General features: G+C 41.6%; 1 protein-coding gene across 1 annotated transcript in view; it reads right to left on the minus strand.

Moving 5' to 3' along the window:
* LOC128587891 (transmembrane protease serine 11F) overlaps positions 1-21821 on the minus strand; it is a 49728-nt gene that overhangs the window by 7499 nt on the left and 20408 nt on the right. Inside the window, exons 3-7 of the mRNA XM_053594363.1 lie at positions 19149-19267; positions 8872-8939; positions 7826-7989; positions 4958-4996; positions 3386-3587 (exon numbers count right to left, since the gene is read on the minus strand). Of these exons, the coding sequence (XP_053450338.1) occupies positions 3386-3587; positions 4958-4996; positions 7826-7989; positions 8872-8939; positions 19149-19267 (592 nt within the window). The remainder of the gene's footprint in view (positions 1-3385; positions 3588-4957; positions 4997-7825; positions 7990-8871; positions 8940-19148; positions 19268-21821) is intronic.

Genomic DNA, 21821 nt, shown 5'->3' on the forward strand with positions numbered 1-21821 from the left:
CCAATGTCAAGTCCTGTCCCACTCTCACTGCTGCCCCAGTGTCAAGTCCTGCCCCACTCTCACTGCTGCCCCCAATGTCAAGTCCTGCCCCACTCTCACTGCTGCCCCAATGTCAAGTCCTGTCCCACTCTCACTGCTCCCCCAATGTCAAGTCCTGTCCCACTCTCACTGCTGCCCCAATGTCAAGTCCTGCCCCACTCTCACTGCTGCCCCAATGTCAAGTCCTGCCCCACTCTCACTGCTGCCCCCAATGTCAAGTCCTGCCCCACTCTCACTGCTGCCCCCAATGTCAAGTCCTGCCCCACTCTCACTGCTGCCGCCATGTCAAGTCCTGTCCCACTCTCACTGCTGCCCCCAATGTCAAGTCCTGCCCCACTATCACTGCTGCCCCAATGTCAAGTCCTGTCCCACTCTCACTGCTGCCCCCAATGTCAAGTCCTGCCCCACTATCACTGCTGCCCCAATGTCAAGTCCTGTCCCACTCTCACTGCTCCCCCAATGTCAAGTTCTGCCCCACTCTCACTGCTGCCGCCATGTCAAGTCCTGTCCCACTCTCACTGCTGCCCCAATGTCAAGTCCTGCCCCACTCTCACTGCTGCCCCCAATGTCAAGTCCTGCCCCACTCTCACTGCTTCCCCCAATGTCAAGTCCTGCCCCACTCTCACTGCTGCTGCCATGTCAAGTCCTGTCCCACTCTCACTGCTGCCGCCATGTCAAGTCCTGTCCCACTCTCACTGCTGCCCCAATGTCAAGTCCTGCCCCACTCTCACTGATGCCTCCTCCAATGTCACCTCCTGCCCCACTCTTGCTGTTCCCACCCAATGTCACGTCCTGCCTCACTCTCACTGTTGGCCCCCATGTTGAGTTCTTCCCCACTCTCACTTCATGACTCACTTCTGGCTCTTGTTTGCTGGGCTCTTCTATAATCTTTGAGGTCTAGTGTAATCTGCCTGCTCTGCAAATCTCATGTCTGCACAGGGCTGTGCCCCTCCCTGGCATTCACGGCTAAGCAGCCTTGACCCAAGTTCACAGTGCTGCTGCCCTCTGGCCTGGCCTGGTCAGTATCTCATGGTGGACTCCCCCTACGCCTATGTGCTTTTCTCTGCACCAGGTGTGTATCACAAGCAAATTCTATGTAGTGCTATTTCTCCTTAACTCCAAAATCCCATTCTCTCTTTTTAAAATTGTTCCTATCAAGAATGACTGGGTAAAAATATAGAAACTTGAAATTGTCTGGGTGAAGAAAATTATGTGGAAGGAAGTCACAGGGAGAACAATTCAAAAAGGGGATTTCCACTTTCATGTGGGATTACTACTTTGGTGAATCATCAACATTTATGTGTAATAAAAAAACTGAGAAATTAGTGGTTTTCAAAGTACTCTGTGCTTCCCTAGGAATAAGCAGGCAGAGATCATGGAGGGGAGATAGGTTCTGCTTTGATCTGTTTCTCTTATTTACCTGCTAATGGAAGATTTTAATCAAAGCAAAACCCTAGGATTGAAGCATTCATGTGGAAACTAAACTCTCTACATAGTAGAATTCTGGGAGACATAAAGAGTTCACAAATTAGTGGGGTAGAAAAAACAGAATTATTCCATTCCTTTATGCCTTGTCAAGGGGGAGGAAGTCTCCTGTGACAGCCGAGTCTGCATGTTGTGTGGAGAAGGACGCTAAGATCTGAAGTTCTGAGAGCTGCCCGGTGAGTGGTGGGTCGAGCAGTTAGCGTTAGAGGGAAGGTCACAGGTCTGTTAACACTGTTTCAAGGACTTTACCTGTTACACACAATGTCTCACAAAAACAGATCATTTTTCATGGACACAAAGGTGTTAAGGTTTGTCTTAAACATTTTTTTAAATGCAGTATTTCTGCAAGAAAAAAATTAACAAAATTTAAAAATTATTTGGATACTGCAATATTGTCCTTGAACTACCGAGTGTTTTCCCTTCACAGAAGGTAGGGCATGTGCAGTAACTGAAGCACCCTCTCCCCAACTTGAATCATATTCTCCATGATCATCACCTTACTCAGCTCTTGCATTTCTCTTATATTTTTAAAAATCCTTTCTTTGACTTCACTACTGAAATTGAGCCTTCAACTGTCAAATTTCTCTGTTTTTCTTTCATTTATAAAAACTTCTTCAAAGTGTTTTTTAAGCTTACTACATCCAAACGTCCTTCCATTTTTCTCTTGAATTCATTCCCATTCCTACAGTGCCACCAAAATTTCTCTTATCAAGGTCACCAGCAATGTCTACTTGGCCAAGCTGAATGACCAGTTCTCAGGCAGCTCTGTCCACACCCAGAGAGGGCGCTGGGCGTGCTGAAACAAGTGTTCAGGCATCACAGCTTATATTCTCTACGGAAGGTAAAGTGGGCATTCTGGGTTTATTTATTGTTAATTTACACAAATGAATCAGTTAGAAGCTAACTACATGGCAGGCTCACAAAAAAAGAAGTGCAAGGATTGCAGGATGGTGTGGACAGAACCATCAGAAAGGCTTCAGCAGTCAGCCTGACTGAGCTCCCCTCCGAGGGTGACTCTGTTACTCTGAGAGTTGTAAATACCAGGGGAGGAAGTGGGGGACATCACCTGACATCAGTTAGGGCCTTCTTACTATGCCTTTACCCCACAGAGAGTGATAAAAGTGTGTTGGAACTGTTGAGGTGTAACCCCTGCCAGGAGTAACCTGATACCAAGCCTTCCAGAATCACAGAGGGAGACTCCTCAGAGAGCTCTAAGCAGAGCCCCGCCAGGCCAAGGGGCTACATGCAGGGATTTTGCCTTTTGAAAGTTTAAAAGGAAAAGCTTTCTGTACCCTAATGAAAAAAACTCAGCGGAGAAAAGTGGTGTGTCCCTGAGCTCCTGAGGCAGAGGCACCCACCCGTATCTGTGTGTGGCGGACACAGTGAGAGCTCCTAGCGGATCAATCCTCAGTGCTGTGGCCCAGTGACTCAGTAGCAGGTCCTCTCCATCCTCCTCACAGCTCCGGGGCCGCACAAGCCCTCAGCAGTTCTTGGTAATACAGAAAAGGGAGAGCTTTGGGGCAATACCTGTGATCCTTTTCTTATTTTTGAAGAGATGGTGATGCTGACATCAGAGGTGAGAGAGAGTCATTGAAAAATGAAAAGCAGAAGGGAAGCAGCTATTTTTCTTCTGGGGTGTGCAGAATAGGTTAATTCTTTAGTCTTTACACTGAAGTAAGTGTGGTGTGGCAGGAAAGATAGCACTGGGGTCACGTTGACCCTGAGAAACAGCCGACAAGGACCAAGGCTACAGGTGGGACACAGGGGAGCGAATGCGTGTGGGACAGACAGGGGCCACCCACATGGGGCACGGGGTGACAGTCCAGCTGCCTGTGAGGGATCCCGCATCCCAGGGACTCACCTGCGGAAGCAGTGGGCTGCGGTGAGCAGCCACGTGTTGCTGATGAGGCTGGCCCCGCACTGGTGCCCGGCCCCCAGGAGCTGAAGGCTGACCTGCCAGGGCCACTCCCCTTCCATGGCTATTTCCCGTCCTTGGACAATCCTTTCAGTAGACGAGGATGCTGGTAAGGGCATGTTTGAGGACGTCATCCTTATCCCACAGCCTGCCACAAAAATACACGTTAACTTGTTTTCACTGAAGGAAGAAAAAAGCAATCCTGATTTGCACTGGGTATAGATATTCAGATAATTCTTTGTCCCTGCAACTTTTTAACCCATTCCTAGCATTCAGCCTTTTAGGTTCCTTTAGATCAGTGGTTCTCAACCTTCCTAATGCTGCGACCCTTTAATACAGTTTCTCATGTCGTGGTGACCCCCAACCATAAAATTATTTTTGTTGCTACTTCATAACTGTAATTTTGCTACTGTTATGAATTGTAACCTAAATATCTGATATGCAGGATGTATTTAGGCGACCCCTATGAAAGGGTCGTTCGACCCCCAAACAGGTCGACCCACAGGTTGAGAACCACTGCTTTAATTCCTACTGAGGTTCACATAAAGTATTTACTAACATTGCATGGCATTCAATCCAGGAATTAACTTCTGTCTCTCTATACAGCATACATAGATAAACAGTTTGCTAGCCAGATAATTCACTGAGCATCAATAATGTGTAGATCCTTTGGTAAGTGTTTTAGATGTATTTGTAGAATTGTACTTTTTAGATGAGAAAACTAAGCCTTAGAGAGGCTGGGGGTAACTTTGCTGGTAAGTGACAGAGTGAGACTTAAAATTAGTGGGCCCCGCACCAAGGCCAGTGGTGTTCTGGCTACCTAGAGAGCCTAGCGTTGAAGTCAGTCATGACCTGCCCATCACATAACTGAAGTGAATCAATCTATCATTTTGCAAAGCCCTGTATTTTAAGTCTTAAATAGTATTCACCTTTTTGTTCTTCTATAATTTGAAATACTGGTTTAAAAATATTATTACTCCTTTATAGCAAGCTCCCAACTGATTAGACTTCAAATCAGCCTTTAAAGAGACTTGGAAATGCCCTTACAATATTTTTAATGGGCATATATTTGCCCACAACGCACCTTGTTACTATGTGCCAAGGCTGGAATGTGGAGGACAGAGTGGGAAGAGGCAGAAAATACATATAACAGATGTTTCAATAAAGATGCAAGAAAACTGAAAATATTGAACGAGAAAAAATCTAGCCACTAGTTTAAAACATTTTCTGGAATTATGAGAGAATATTAAAAGAATTATATAAAGAGAATAATAGTATAATATTTAGAATATCATGCATTTTTTAACCAATTCCATAGGTCAAACAACTTACAATGTATTTCATATACATTTATAAATTTAAATATTTTAAATGTTAAAAATAATAAAAGGACTGAGTGATTCACAAAGATATAAAATGAGCAAAAAGTAAGTTAGTAAATTTTACTTCTAACTCTCTGTCAATTCTATTAATTACTTTTACTGTGAACTAAAGTAAATTGTGGGTTTTGGAACTTACGACCGTTGAGAAGATTTCTCATCTTTTTGCCATCAATAGCTGAAATAAGAAAATACGAATTAGTTGGTAGAAGAACATATTTCTATTTTCATGTTTTTTTGGTCAATGGTAGTTAATAGAAATGCTAACTATCCAAAGCATACACATTTCAAAAGGCAAAAGATTTCTCATAACCAAGTAATGTGTACTATATTATCCTTTACTCTGACTAGATTTGATTTTTATTTTAAATTTTATAATCTCTCTTAAAAATATAATCAGAGGGCATTTTATTTTGTGATTTTGCTTAGGTAACAGAAAAAGAAATTAGGAAATTAGGGAAGAATGAACAGTGTGAACATCCTTCACTGCCTTCTTTGGTGGCTCCAACATGTACCGGGAAGTGGCTGCCAGTTCCGTCACAGCTGGTGTTGGTAGGGATCCAGGCATGTTCCTAGCGGTCAGTGTGACCCGGACACTCCCAGGATCTGAAGACGTTACAGACACCTCAGGGCTGACTGTACAGAATAAGCCACTGGGACAGTGATCTCAGTCACTGGAGGGCAGGAGTCAGTCTGGGGACACACCCAGGAAAACACAGCCCCAGATGCATCTCTGTTTTTTCTGGAGAAGGATTTGTCTTCAGGGGTTACGGTGACAGGGCATACCGAAGGAAAATAGAGAAAAGGGATGGGCAGTGAGGCCAGGGATGTCTGCATTTTATCCAAGATAAGGTGAATTTCTGAAGAGAAAAGGGGTGAAGGAAGGGGTGAAGGAAGGATTGTGCAGTGTCCCTGGGTGGTGGGAGAACGCCCATGTCGTCCTGTCTGTTATGCACCTGAGGGGAGCTGGAAGCCAGCCTTGCCTCTGTCTGAGGAGGCTCAGTTGGCAGCCCTGAGGCTGTGACTGGCACGTTGGTGTTTGTGGGGCAGCAGAGGGGCAGCCCCTCAGCCCGAGGCTCCTCACCTTTTCTGGGAGCTGGCTGAGGGCACAGAGTAAGTGATAGATATCTGCTAGAATGTCATGTGGCTCGGCCTCCAGATGTGACCTTCCTTTTTGCAATAAAGAGCTCGGGGGTGGGGATTTTCATTTTCTTCTACATAACCCAATTTCAAGGCCCTTGTTTAACAGAGCAGGGATTTAGGCAGTGTGGGCTGGTGACCTTCTGTGCCTGACAGTCGCATCATCATCACCGCCTTGGACAGCTGTGACCAGGTAGGAGCCAGAAGACGAGACCCCATGCACATGCCCCATGCATTGTGCTCCCTCTGCGACCTCGTTTCTCTTCAAACTTATTCATTCCTATTTGTTTTAACTTAGCTACCTTTTTGTTGGTTTGGTGATCATTTTTGTTTATTTGTCAATGAGAACACGAAGAATTATATGGTGATTTTCTCAAGAACATTGGCTTGCCCCCAAAGAGAAACTGAGCCCAACTCCTCCTGGAAGCCTCCTGTGTATCTCTCTTTATTTAATAAAGTACATGTATGTGGCAGGAGAAAATATGCACAGTTGAACTTTTGTTATCAAGCATGGTTATACAATATTGCTATTTTGGTATTAAGTCAATCTGTATAATCACATGCTTTGTATGTGACCAAAAAGGTGAAAACATCATTTATAAAAATAATAAATTAAGAAACTCTACAATTTTAATTACTCAGTAAATATAAAATAACGCCATTTTGTGGTGGATATTTTACTTTAGAATATATGATTATCATGTAGAGATAGTTACATTACTAGGAATTGATTTTAAATTTGATATTTCCATTTCTAGAATACTGGAAAATATTATGTTTTTCTTTGGAATATAATTGGGTAACAACGCAGGTGGATACCATACTCCTCATTATTTCTAATTACTTTGTGAAAAAAATTATCATTAATATTTGTGGGGATTCTATATCAAAATGTATTCAAAGGGTTTTCCTGATTTCTAACAACGTGGACATTAAACAGTAGATCATCTGTTTCCTAAATACATGGCTATTGGGAGGAGAGAAGAATTTTGGGACCAAGTGCAATCTCCCCACCCTATGTGGTCTTTTTTGTGTTAAATCAAAAGTAACTAAACTCGGAAATAAATAGGGGAGGCAATGGACAGAGCTGGAATACCTCCCGCATGTGAGACGTGTGCTAGTGTTTGAGGGAGAGACAAGAAAATAAAACAGCATGGTTCCTGCTTTTGACACTCAAAATCTCATTGGAAGCACATCATATTACATCCTGCCATCACACATGGCACAGAGAGGTGGGAATGCCCCTGGCTTGGACTCCAACTAGCTGTAAGGCAGTTTCAATTTTAGCATCTTAAATGTCTTTAACTTCCTTTTGTCCACCCTGGGAGGGAAATAAAGCAAAAACTTTCCAGACTTTGGTTTGCGAAGAATAAATAAGAAAATAAATGAAAAATAGTTTTAAACTGGAAGAAGCTGAACCCCTTGGCCTCCCAGGGGACGGAGCTTTCTCAATGTTTGTCTGACACCACAAACGCTCAGCCAGCACTGGCCTCTACAGAGCTTGTGAGTCGAAACACTTATGACTAATTCTGGCCTCAAGGTTTGCTAACTCATGTCTCACATCTACCTTGAGTCTCAGCTTCTTGACCTAAAAATGGTGAAAATAATACCTGCCTGTTGGTGCCACTGTGAGGATCCAACATCATACTATATGGGAAAATTTTAAAAGACGTTATCAAAGCCTTAGTAAAATACAGACAAAATTCTGCCTCATAGTAAATTCTTATTTTGGTTTCATTCCGTATCGTTGCATGTTTCTCAGTGGTGAATCTTAAAATGGAAGAACACAGTTGCCACAACCTTATGGAAAGTGAAGGGGTTATGACAGGAGGAAATGAGAATAGTTAACAAACAACAAATAACTTACTTGTGAGGCTAAATGATGGTTTGTTTATAGTCAGAGGCAACTGTTTGATCTTCAAATTTTGGTAAAAAATTCTTTTGATCTTCTTCCTGATTTGCTCGGCGCTGTCGGTGGCGGGGTACCGGAACGTCAGCACCATCAGGACTCTCATGCCTTGTTCGTCTGGACTGAAGGGCAGTAGCAGGTGAGTAACGCCCACCTCTCTAACCCTTAGCCACTTTTACCTGGTAAGACTCACATTAAATTTAAAGAAATGTAATAGATGATATGTGTGCATACCAGATTTGAAAATGATTTCTAGGCACCAAGAATAGAGGTGAGAGAGTAACAAGCACACTAGAGAAATAGAGGCAGCACCTTAGAAATGCCAGATGAAGCCCCTGAGAAATGACTGCAGCTCTCACCTAGTCCCCCATGGGGAGGGGTCTGTGGAGGATATTTTGTAAAAGCACATTTTACATGCACCTTAAAGACTTACTTTTAAGGCTTTTGGAGCCTAAACTGGTGACATTATTCTTCAGTTGTGGTGTGACAGAGATACCCCCAGTCTGTTTGCCCCTGAGGACAGAACTAGGGTTCATTTCCCAGCCTTATAGACATCACATAAGGACTTACTCAAGATAGTTTCTAACTCTTTGTTCCATTCATGTTTATTACAAAGCATCACAATGAAAAAACATTTTAAAAACAATAAAAATGCACTGGCATTGAAGAAAAACTTCACTGCAGAGAAAGTCAAAGTCTCATGGTTGGGTAGACTTAAAAGGAGGAAAATTAAAAAGACAGATTCTACTTAGTCCCCAGCTGAGGAGGAGGAAAGGATGTCAGCAGCACCACCCTACTCTGCCCAAGTTTTTTTTTTTTCTCTAATAATTGAGACTTTCTTGTCATAGTGCATTTCACATCCTTCTACTTTGGTTGAGCAATGGTCAGGTAGCACAGCCCAGCTTTTCAGGAGTCATGGAATCTTTGCTCAGGGCAGGCGGTCTGACTGTGAACCAACAGCTCCCCCTGAAGTGCTGATGTGAAGCACAGCCTGAGTTACGCACCTTAATCTGATGGCATGTGATGCAACAAAGCGACCCACTCCAGAAGAACGGCGAAATATCCTTGACATCTGATTTGAAAAATAAAAGGTGTTAGTCTTAAGAAGAATGTTACTGCTTGCTTTATCTAGAGATTTAGACAAAGATAAGGTTTATAGTTGTTCCCAGACACGTAAACTTGTCGACTCACAGTGCAGAGACTAAACTTGGGTTCTGAGTCTTGTAGAGCTAATAATCATAGCAAAGTTATTTCATTTTGGGAGGCCTCTGTAAGATGGGATAAGACAAATATCTGCCTCAGAGTTTACTTGAGAATTAAATGAAATTATTTTACACCTTGTCTGGTATCTAGTAAATTATTAATAATGTTAGTTTTAATCCTCGTCAAAGGAATTAAAGTGCTTTTTTTTAAGGTAGCATCCTTATTTCTAAGAAGGTCTACATTCATTCTGGAATATGGCAGATAGTCCATCACTGATACCAATTTACTGATCTTCTAAGTGATCTTGCCATTACTGGACCTTTTGCCATTGCTCCTAAGGACATCTGTGTGTGGCCCTGACCCCTCACTTGCTGGCCATCTCTGTGTCCAGTAGGGTCTCACTGGCAGAGGGCAGGAAGTTTAGCCATCACCACTCCGGTGCTCAGCCTTTCCAGCCTGAGCCACTAAAGGATTTTAGGTCCTCAGAGAACTGATTTCCCAAAAAGGTGCCTGGGTGACTGCTGAGCCATTTCCTTGGAGTAGAAAAGTGCTGGACAGAAAGTCAGAAAGAACGGGGCTGGGTAAGTCCACATACATCCCTTAGCCAGGACTACTGCGTCACTGGGAGGAGAGAATGTTCTCTTCCCCTCCATGAGATTCCTCCTCCCTGTCTCTGATTCCTCTAAACTAGTAAGAATACATGTAGATTTTGCTTCCTGCACATCAAATCCATTCTTTCTTTGCTTCTGTCCCACTGCAGTGGTCTCAGATGACCTTGGCGGCAGCACCCACAGTGGCCCATGTCTCTGCTCCTACCCCTCCTCTGCCTGCTCTGTTGTTCCCTCACACGCCACCCCCGGGATGGCGGCACTCGCAGTCTTAACCCTTCATTGGCCCCTGATTTTTGTCTCTCTCTTTACATTTTAAGGTGTTTATTTTATGAAAGCTTACACAGAAAGACCTCATATAGGACTTGAAAAAGTACTTAATACACACTCACTGACAAGATTGAGTACATTAACAGAGAAATACAACAAGATTTTATAGGACAATGAGCTGCTTTCCTGGAAGAAGAAAGGTAATGTAAGAAATAGTAAAAAGTGTTTTTAGCAGGGAAATTTAAGTATTTAGAAACTATGATGGTGTTAACTGATAACGTCTGCTTAAGACTATGGCTTCTTTCCTAGTCACAGAACAAGACAGGGCAGGTTCTCAGAGAACCATCATTGATACCCTTTCCCCTCGTGTCCAGAGTAAAACTGTCCAGTAACAAGGTGGCCTTCCTTGCTTGATACATGGTGTGTGACCATCATTTTTACTTTGCAGGCCAGAGATAATTATTCCATTTTAGTCATAGTCATTGAAAATTCTTATGAAAACAGCTGAGGCTTCTCCAGGATAGAAAATCAACTGTCTCAGTGGTGAGAACATGTGCGTGGGACATGGCCCCTGCACACTGGGCGTTTCTGCTCCACCAGCTGGGTGGTTTGATGACAGCAGACGCCATCGCTCCCTGGATCTCTCTTCCTTCTGGGGTACGCAGCTGTTAGGGCAGGAGCAGGCCCTTTACTCCCTTGTAGGCTCAAACCCTGGCCTGCACTGCAACTCCATCCCAGTTTGCCCTCATCACGTCACCAAATAGAAAAGGGCTTGAAAGACACAAAGTATGGTCCAGACAAAGACCTGTCCAGATAAGTGTAGCAGGAAGTATCCGAAACTCCACTGGGCAAACCGAAAGGCAGCGACCGACGGTATTCAAAATAGCATGATCCTTACCTTCCTGTCCCTCTCAGGACTCTACAGGTGCCCACAGGTACGTGAAAAAGATGAAAAGACCAAAATCAGGCATCACTAAGGAAGTAATACCTTCATCACCGGTAAATATGTGGCAGCCACATGCTTCAAAGGCTGCAGGTCAAACGCCTGCTCGATGGTGCGGGTGCTGCAAGCACAGGGAGTGCGTGGGCAGTGCAGGCCGGCTCATCCCCGCCCACCCCTTGTTCTCAGCCCCGCCCACCCCTTGCTCTCAGCCCCGCTCACCCTGGCTCAGCCCCACCCACCCCTTGCTCTCAGCCCCGCCCATCCCCTGCTCTCCCTCACCCCTTGCTGGTCCCCGCCCACCCCCTGCTCTCATCCCCACCCGCCCCCTGCTCATCCCACCCATCCGTTGCTCTCAGCCCCACACCCATCAGTGTTAGGCTGATTCCTTTGTGGAAGCATCAAACCACCTTGGAAGGAAAGTACTATACCCATCACCCCCGTTTTACAGATGGAGAAACTGAGGCCCAGCACACGCAAACTTGTCCGAGGTGGTACCAGGACACGGATCCAGAGAAGCCTTAGATTTCATGCTAAAGTACAGGAAGTGACCTGCCAACCTTGAAGCACTTACACATACATATTTGAAGACAGACATTCAGCCTGGGAGAGGAGCAGGGAGGTGCTGGGGAAGGGAGCCTCAACGGTGTCTTTTACCCCTTGAATATAAACCTCACAGGACAGAACCTCTTGGGATGTTGCTTCTTTTCAAGCTTCTAAGGGGGCTGGGGGAACTCTTCCTCCTCAGACACAAAGTAATTGTTATAGCTCTTCTCTGGAGAAGTTGACCTCACACTTACATTTCTCTCTTGGGAACTCCGTAATTTACTAAAGATTATTCCATTTAAAATAACGTGTAGGCTCATGGTAAATGCAGGTAGGAAAGTTTGCCTTAAGAACTAGATACCAGTTTTAGTCCTTGGCTTGAACTCTAGCATCAAACACAGAATGACATCTTTGAAAGAGTACATGTGGCTCCGAGTACACAGCGCGGCAGCTGCCCAGGTGCTCGTGGCCAGTCGCCGGAGTCCTCAAGGAAGAGCAGCGGCTCTGAGATTCACCTGCGAAAATGAGCCGGGCAAACTCTGCAGGTCTCCGCCTGTCAGGGGAATTCACCAGCAGAGGGCGAAAACACCCGCAGAACTGATTCCCTTTTCTTCTCTAGGACAGTTTCTTGCCACCTCAAAGGTATTGACAAGTTCTCCCATGTCACGTGCTTTTGTTAACTAAATGTTCGTTTTGTATTCTTTTATGCATAAACGTCCATACTCATACCATATTAAAAGATGCTTTAAGGCAGGGGTTGTACTGATGTTGCATTCTTCACTCCCTGGCACAAAGCAGCTGTACAATAACTTTTTAATTAGTAATAGATTCTCCAGCTATGGTTCATCTGAACCAACAGTGTGAGGAAAAATGTTGACTTTTTTTTTTAACTTCAAACAAATTTTTATTACACAAAGGTTGTCACATAATTGGATATTTCTCTACTTTGTACACATTTATTCTTACTCTCCACAGAAAGGCTGCTTCTTAACTTTTCATCTGGTGATGGCAAGCACTAAAATTCTGATTTTAACAAAATAGTAGTAAAAATGCCTCAGTGATTTAAGTTGAAAGCAGTCCCCTGGTACATGGCTCTTGCATCCAGTATCAGGAATGTACAAATGTCTTTTTATTCAAAAATACAAAATAAATTATCTGTAGGCATGGACAATGGATGACAGCAGTAAACCATTATACTTGTCCTCTGAAACCAGTAACTGATGGTTATAGTGATTTTCTTAAACCTCAGCCAGCCTTTTCTTCACTATCTTCAACTGACTCTCTGAAGTTATTGATGAGGAACACTGCCTTGAGCTTCCTGTCACAGTTCATTAATGGTAAAGCACTATTCCAGGAATTAGAACATGCCACCTCCCATACCACCTCCATGCCACCACCGCACCCATTCCAGGGTCCTTCTCTTCTTTAGGAAGTTCTGTGACTGCACCTTCTGCTGTAGTTAACAGAGAAGCCACCCCAGCAGCCAGCATGCAATAAAGCAGTTCTTACAACCTTTGTTGGAAAAATGATTCCTTTTCCCACCATATTCACAAAATCTCCAATCATAGCATCATAACCAACTTCTGGGGAACTTTGCATCATTTTCTCCTCTATCAAAGATCCTTCAACACCTGCATCCTTAGCGATTGTCATTGCAGGAATTTTGAGTGTTCTTTTAATAATTTCTGTACCAATTTTTTGATCTGCATTAGCTAGAGTTAATGAGTCTAGGGCTGGAAAGCCCCAAAGCAGGGCACAGCACCCTCCCAGAGCAATGCCTTCTTCAACAGAAGCTCTTGTGGCATTGAGGGCATCTGTAACTCTTTCTTTTCGTTTACTTCAACATCACTTGTTCCACCAACCTTCAGCACAGCTACTCCATCTGAAAGTTTTGCCAGATGTTCATTCAGTTTTTATATTCTATATACATATAGATGTAATCTCCAACTGCTCAACAATTTCTTGAATACATTTTTCAATTTTAGCCTTGTCACCTTTTCATTTCAAGAGCACGATATCATCTTTGGTCACAATGACCTCTCCAATTTTTCCTAAGTCATGAAGCTGAACATCTTCAAGATTTAGGGTCAACCCCTCTTCTCTGAACACTGCACCACCAGTAGCAATAGTCATGTCTTTAAGCTGATTCTTTCTATTATCACCAAAACCTGGAGATTTGACTGTTACAACTTGAAGACCAACTTTTAGCCTATTCAAAACAAGTGTGCTTAGAGCTTCTCCATCAACACCTTCAGCATTTATGACCAAGGGCTTACAGTGAGCACTGGCAATTTCAAGAGTAGGTCCAATTGAACACCAGAAATTTTCTTTTCACTTAATGGAACATAGGTATTCTGGAATTCACATTTCTGACGTTTTAATGTGTTAATAAAGTATGGAGAAATATAGCCTTGATCAAACGTCATGCCTTCAGTAATTTCTAATTCATAATTCAGTGTTTTTCCATCCTTTACTGTGATGACACCTTTTCTTCCAACTTTTTTACTGCATCAGAAATGATGCTGCAATTTCTTTGTCTCCATTTGCAGAAATCGTAGCAACCTGAGCAATTTCCTCAGGGGTTGTCACAGGTTTAGACTGCTTCTTCAGTTCAGCAATGACAGCATCAACAGCTAACATCACACCTCTCCTGATTTCCCCTGCATTAGCACCTTTGTTAATCTTTTTGAAGCCTTCCTTGGCAATAGACCGTGCCAACACAGTGTCAGTGGTGGTACCATCTCCAGCCTCTTCATTTGTGTTATTGGCAACATCTTGAACAAGTTTAGCTCCAGTATTTTTATATTTACCCTTTAAGTCAATTGACTTTGCAACAGTCACACCATCTTTTGTTACTTTGGGACTTCCCCAACTCTTCAATAATCACTGTTCTTCCCTATGGCCCCATTGTAACAGCTATAGCATCAGCTAAAAGGTCTACACCTTGAAACATTAAGGCTCAGGCATCTGCTCCAAATTTTACATCTTTGGCATAAGCCCAAGTGAGATGGGGAGCCAGTGCCCTGGACACTGGTGTTATCTGGTGAAGAACTGTGGGTAATCGAAGAATTTCTGCAGGGCTGCGGCAGGGCTTGCACGCAGCATGGCAGGTTGTCGGTGGCAAGTGAGGGCAAAATGTTAACTTTTGCATTCCATCATGCCTTTTCCCAAATACTCTGTCTCCTTCTTCCTTTTTTGTAATTTATTTATTAACTCAACACAGGAAGGAATCACCTATGTTTGAGGCATCATGGCATACTTTGTACACTGAGCATTGGAGAAACAGACTTAGACCCTACACTCAAAGAGCACAGAGACAGACGGTAATAAACAAAAATAAAATTACAAAAGGTGATTGGTACAGTAAAGCAATATGGGATAACGGCTGGGGGCTACCTCTGGGAAGGTTCCCTGAGGTCATGATGTTTGAGTGACATCTCAGGATCAGAAGAAATACGGATCAGAAATAGAGGTGCCATGGGGCAATTGTCCCTGTGGAAGACACAGGACATGCAAAAAATTCAAAACAGGTGAGTGTATGTGACTTGAGACTGAATTAGCTGCACAGAGAAGGGAAAGATAGGTATTCCAGCAGCTACACGGATAGTGATGGCATTTGCTGAGTGGGATAAAATGTAGAGATGAAGGAATGGGAGAGGAAGCAACTTTCAAGAGTGGACTTTGGGCAGGGTAACTGAGACCTGCCTTAGACCAGCCGAGTGGACCTGCAGGCTGCCGAGTGTGCAAGGACTGTGCCCATCCAGGTGTTCAGAAGAAGCTAAATGAGCCCTTCTGTCATCTGTCACCCACAAGGGCAGGAGTTTCATCGTCTCAGTCACAGTGACTTGCACAGGGTGAGCAGACATTCCAGTTTGGTCAGGCACATAGCTACTCTGCCTCTCTGAGCTTTCCTCCAAAGGAAGTGATGGAAAGTTGCGTTTTCTTGCTTCATTTACTAATCTGAGAAAATGTGAAATATACTAGCCATCTTATCTGCCATGTGGAGAATAATTAAAAGAAAGAATAAAAACCTAAGGACATTGTTTGGCACCCAAATCCAGACACTAGATTTTCCCAAGAGTCTTCTATTTGTTGTATATCTATCTTTATCAATTAGGTTTCATTAATTTGGCATCAGAAACATCCTATTGTGGGAAGGGATGAGATCGTTTCAGAGAAACAGAAGGAAGAGAAGCAAAACCAGGATCACGCATTAGACGGTCGGAGGCCTAAGCCAGTGGGGATTTTCTGTTTGCAGTCACTTCTGAAGCAAACATATATTTTTTCTCTCTTAAGAAATTTCTTGAAAGAATAATTGTAGCAGATATTTGTTCTCTACCCATATTGCATTTAGTGGGCAAGTGTACCCATACCCCCTTCTTTAAATGTTAAATGGCTAACAGTTCACCCCTGCATTTCTCCAAAACTCTCCTCTGAACTTCTCACCTTGTCCAGTGATACCTGGAAGGTTGTGCTACACTTTCTCTAGGCAGAATTTTTTGGCATAAGGCAAATAGCCCAATCCTCTTTCCTCTGGGCAGAAGCATCTCTGTAATTAATCTAGGGTTTAGATCTCCCAGAAAAATCAGGCCAAGGTATAATTCTGAAACTGCGTCTTTGTTTAGCTTCTTCCTTTGCCGTTTCCTGCTCACTTCCTCACAGATTTTTCCTGAAAGCACTTGGTCAATAAATCATTCAAGATGTCCCCAATTGTAGATTCTGTGTCTTGGAATTGTGGTAATTTACTATAGGGCCCTAGGAAACTAGAAGTACCCAAGATTTATTGTGAGAATTATGGAGATTGAAGCATTGTGTACTGACATAGCAAAAACCCAGCTGACCACCAAAAGAGGTCAGGGAGCCCAGAGCACCCCACCTCCAAGATGAAACAGGATTGTGGCAGGGATGGCACAGTTGACCAGCCAGGAAAAGATTAACTCTTCAATTGATGGTGCTAAGACAACTGTTTATTCATATGAAGAAAAAAAAATTAAATCCCTAAAACACATGAAAATATCAATGAATAAAATATTAAATGCAAAAAGCAAAAATAAGATGTTTTGAAGATAAGGAATCAAGACTAGAAAGGATTTTTCTTATGCAAACATAAAAGATACTAATAACAAAAGAAAATATGATGAATTTAAATATTTTAAAATTCAGAACCTCTGTTCATCAAATAAAAAGTCATGTCAAAAATAGAAAAAGATATTTTCAACACATATAGCAGAGGGAATATTCACTTCCAGAAAATTATTTCTAATAAAATAAGTTAGTAAAAGACAACAGTGCAGTAAGAATCGGGCAGTGCCTGTGGCTCAAAGGAGTAGGGCACCAGCCCCATATGCTGGAGGTGGCAAGTTCAAAACCCAGCCCTGGCCAAAAACTGCAAAAAAAAAAAAAAAGGACAGAATCACGAGTAGACTTTGACAGAGGGAAAAGCACAAACAGTTGGCCACCACCAATGAGTTTCATTAGTAACTGGAGAAATGAATATAGAATCCTCAATGAGACACTCCTTTCTGTGCACATACAGACCAGCATGCCAAAACTGAAAAGTCAGACTGACAAATTTTGAGAAGGATGTGGGCCAACGTGAACTCTCGTGCCCTGCTAGGTGCATGTGCTTTCGATAATTTTGGAAAACCACGGCTCGAATTTGGGTTAAGTTGCATCTAAGCATAGCCCGTGCTCAGCAAGCCCCTGGCTTGTTTTATGACCTGGTCTCCAGGTGTACTGGGAGACGTGAGGATGTTTGCCAACTATAAAATGAATTAACAAACAGTAGTGTATCAACAGTAGGGCATTTTACCCCAAAGTGAAAATAAATGAACTATAGTTATATGTATCAAAATAGAAAAAAAAAATCTCAAAAGCATACTAGGTGGGTCACTACAAATGTTCTGAGGTACACAAAAATCAAGAAACATAAAAATCTGCATGGACAAAAACAAATCTAGATCTTCCAGCAACACTGACAAGCCAAGAAATTGAAACCTACACCAGTCACTCAGAAAGGACGCTGTGGACTGTGTTTCTCGGAAGTGAAATAAAGGACCATGAAGTCACAGAGAACATATTAGGATTCCATTACATAAAGTTCAAAAGAGGCAAAATTAAACAATACACTGTTTAGGGAAACACAAGTAAGTGATAAAGCAGCAAAGAATAATTAAATCAATTCAAAATAGCAGCTTTTATTTCTGAGGAAGAGAAAAGGAAAGAATGTGGAAAAGTTTCTGAAGAACTGGTAAAGTTCTTTATCTTGAATTGGGTAGTGGGTTCTTATAAATAATTTTATTATTATTCTTTAAAATGTTCTACATAGTTTTTAAAATATGATAATATGCCAACTAAAGTGAAAGGAAAAACTCTCAAGGGCCAGGATGTGTCATTGTACTATTTCAGAAAACTTAAAAAAAAAAAAAGTGTAAAAGCTTCTATGGAAATGACAGCTTACTTAAAAAGAAACACAGTTTCTTATTAGCCACGTGTAATAAAGACATAAAAATGAAAGAAGGCCTTGAGCGGTTTGAGGGCAAATGATTTCAATTTCAAGTTTCAAATCCAAATTACCAATTTAGTGGAATAGAAATTAAACGATTTTTTCAGCATGAAATAATTCAGAAATTTTACCTCCCATGAACTTTTTCTGAGGGAAGGTACTTGAGGACGTAACCCACCATGTCCATAAACACAGGTGATGTGAGGAGCCAGGGACCCCCACAGGAGCAGCCCGTCCTGACCCAGGTCCACCTTTGAGAGCTTGACGAGCCTGAGCAGGAAGCGTAAGGTTGAGAAGGAAGATTTAAAGAACTAAAGAAACATCAAGAACTGGGAAACATCTGAAGATACAGTAATACCACAGAGGACTTACCTACAGAGAGAGAACATATTCAAACTTAACTCTGGAGACATTCATTGGATGCATAATTGAACATAATTAGTAACATAATTGAAAAAATCAAAAACACTGTTCTGCTAAATGTCAAATACTGTTTAAATTACTTTGGAAATGAAAATGCTGTTTATTGCTTTTCAGCATTTACAATCAACTTATGTAAAGATAAATAATAGACTGTACTGCAAATATTTTCCTACATTGTCAATAATACTGAGAAAGGGTAGTACCAGAGGAAAGGGTGGGAAGGCCAAAGTCCTTATCTTTTAATTAAAATAGAAAGAGCCCATAGCTAATCATAAAGAAGCAGATTAATACCCTTTCTATTCAGCCATAAAACTATCAAGGGAACCCAAAATATTTTAGAGCATAACTAATTTAAAACTGTTATCAAAAATTGTAGACATACCACGTCTGTTTGTATGATCCAATCCTTATGTTAAAGATGGTTAAGGAAAATGAATCAAGAAAGGTATACCCAAATGTTAAAAATGGGAAAAATTTTGTTTCAACCAAATTTGTTGGTTGAAACCAATAATTTCTGGTTATTATTGGTTCAACCAATAATTTCTTCAGGAGGTAGTCGCTGCCTGCCCCAATCTACTACAAACATTTTATGGTGCACAACATTACTGTAAATATTTAACACATAGTACGTCATTTAATCCTCACAACTGTATGACTTAGACACTACATCCTCTTCATTTTACAGAAGAAGCTGAGGCACAGAGAGACTGTTTTCCTACAATATTCACATTCAAAGTGGGGCAGGAAGACACATTCATAGATGATTAACATGTCTGTGGAGCTTACCATTCTTTCAATCTGATGACTCCTTTCTGTAAACTCCCTTGAGGACTTCACTCCATAATTTTCTTTGTATTTGATATTTGTGACTTTGAAAGAGGCAAGATAGTAGAATGACCTATCATCTGAAAGGTAAAATAAGTGAAATATCATGGTCAAAGGCCACTAGCTCCCTGTCCTGCACTTCTCTGCTTCCACCAAACAGGCTACTGGGACACAGCTTGTTTCCTCTTAGTGCCAAAATCACTGTAGGCGCTTTACGAAGACTTTGTAATTTCATCACTGCAAACAGTTAAAAGAGAAAATTCTGATCCTAAAGTGTACTTAGAAAATGCTCCATGTACAGACATCAAAAGGTTCATAAAATTAGACATGTAACATAACAGAAAGTAAATATTGGAAGCAATTGCTGAAAGTCATGTGAAAATCATCAATTTCCTCAAAGAATTTCTAACATGTGTGTACCAAACCTAAATTGTACAATGAAGATATATTAAACAACCTATCAATTTTTCTATGCTGCTTAAATAGAAGTTACTTAAATAGAAGTCTCTGTTTATGATTTTCACCTTCTTTTTTTCTCATTTACTTCTTGGTTCTCCATAATCTTCTCCCCCCACACCACTAAAACATACAATAATAATCTTCCCAGAATTATCTTCCCATTTCAAAATTCTCCATTTAATTTGATCCAGTAATCCCACTGCTGGGTATATAGCCAAAAGAAAAAAGATCATTTTATAAAAAGGATACCTGCACTTGAATGTTTATAGCAGCACAATTCAGAATCACAAAGATGTGGAAACAACCGAAGTGCCACCAACACATGACTGGATTAATAAAATATGGTGTGTGCACACCATGGAGTACCGCTCAGCCATGAAGGGAAATGGAGATCTAGGATCTTTTGTGACAACCTGGGTGGATCTGGAGACCGTTCTTCAAAGTGAAACATCACAGAAATGGAGAAATAACCACTTATACTCAATACCAGGTAAGATCTGATCAATCAACATTTGAGTGCCGTAGGGAAGTAAATCTCAATGGAAACCAAGCTGGGGGGAGGGTGTGGATAAATTTACTGGGTATGGTGCACACTGTTTTGGGGGGGCATCCTTATGATCTTGACTCATTTAGGAGGTACAAATCATGTGTACCTCCTAATAATCTGAAATTAAAAATAAAGCTCTTAATTTAACAACCCTTGGAAAAGTTCCTTTTGCTATAAAGGTAATATTCACAGATTCTGAGGATTAGGATATGGAAATTTTGGGAGTGGGGATGGGTCTTATTTAGCCTATGACAATCTCTATGGTAGTTTTTCTTAAAAAGTCTTTTTTGTCATTTTTATTATCCCTTCATTTTTCTTTTTTGAACACCTGAAGCATTTTGGATGAAAGGCATTTTAAACACAAAAGCACTTCATTAATAAAGAAACATTAGCAAGAAACATAACCTAAAGAAAACTTTAACAAGAAAGACAAATTGCAGAGGACAACTTGACTTATGCTCTCATTTTTTATGAGAGTCCAAGAAATGGGTATTATCAACCCCCAGTAGAGTGGATAAGAAAATAAGTGGGCGTGGTGGGCAATGTTTCCTTTGTTCTTTGGAGGTCCTTCAAATGTAGCTTTATTTTTATGACTGATCTGAGTGCCTAAAATCTTAGACAAAGTGTCAATCACCAGTGATTAGAAAGACACAAATGGAAGACAAGGGCAAAGGCATGTTGGCTGACTGTCATTTGGCTTGACCATGGCACCAACTATCCATTTCTGCATGTAATTAGGTATTAATTCAGAGCATTTTCTTTTCCTCAGCATAAAATAATCTAGTCTTTTCTTTAAAAATGTTGTTAAGGGGCTTGATTTTTAGCCTTTTAAAGGCATTTTTTTCAGGTGATCATTCTTATATCACAAACTTTTCTTGAGATAACTTATTAATATGCTGATTCTGAGCAAAGTGTACATGTATTAAACTCAGCATATGATGTGATTTGCCTTTATTCTGAAGATGATGTTTTCATTCTTCTTTCCTTTTTTCCAGTGCTTCTTTTAAACATGTCTATCAATGTAATGTAACTGCCAACTTTTCTGGGTGGAGACGTGGAACTCAGAGCCCAGCACAAGAGCAAACACTGATTTAGCACCAAAGAAGGATCAGTGATTCCTGCAACATTATTCACAATAACTAAGGTATACAAACAACCCCAATGTCTGTAAAGAGATGAATGGATGAAAAAATTGTGGTATATGCATCCAATGAAACATTATTCAGCCTTTAAAAGGAAGTCCTGCCATATGTGAAAACGTGAATGAACCTAGAGGCCGTGATGCTGAGTGGAATACGCCAGACACAGAAGGACAGACACTGCATGATTGCAGTGATGGTCGCCAGGGGTTGGGGTGCTGCTAGGGAATAAGGACATGTCAGTCAAAGAATGCAAAGTTTCAACTAGCAGGATGAATAAATTCCGCAGATCTAATGTGCAACATAGCAACTGCAGTTTACAATACAGTGTTATATACTTGAAATTTACTAAACATGTATGTCTTACCACACACTTAATAGGTAACTATATGAGGTAATCCAATTGTTTAATTAGCTTGATTATGATAACCGCTACACAATTTATATGTATATCAAAACATTAAGTGGTACACCTTCAATATACACAAT

Source organism: Nycticebus coucang, chromosome 1 (assembly GCF_027406575.1).
Source record: "Nycticebus coucang isolate mNycCou1 chromosome 1, mNycCou1.pri, whole genome shotgun sequence".
Classification (NCBI taxonomy): domain Eukaryota; kingdom Metazoa; phylum Chordata; class Mammalia; order Primates; family Lorisidae; genus Nycticebus; species Nycticebus coucang.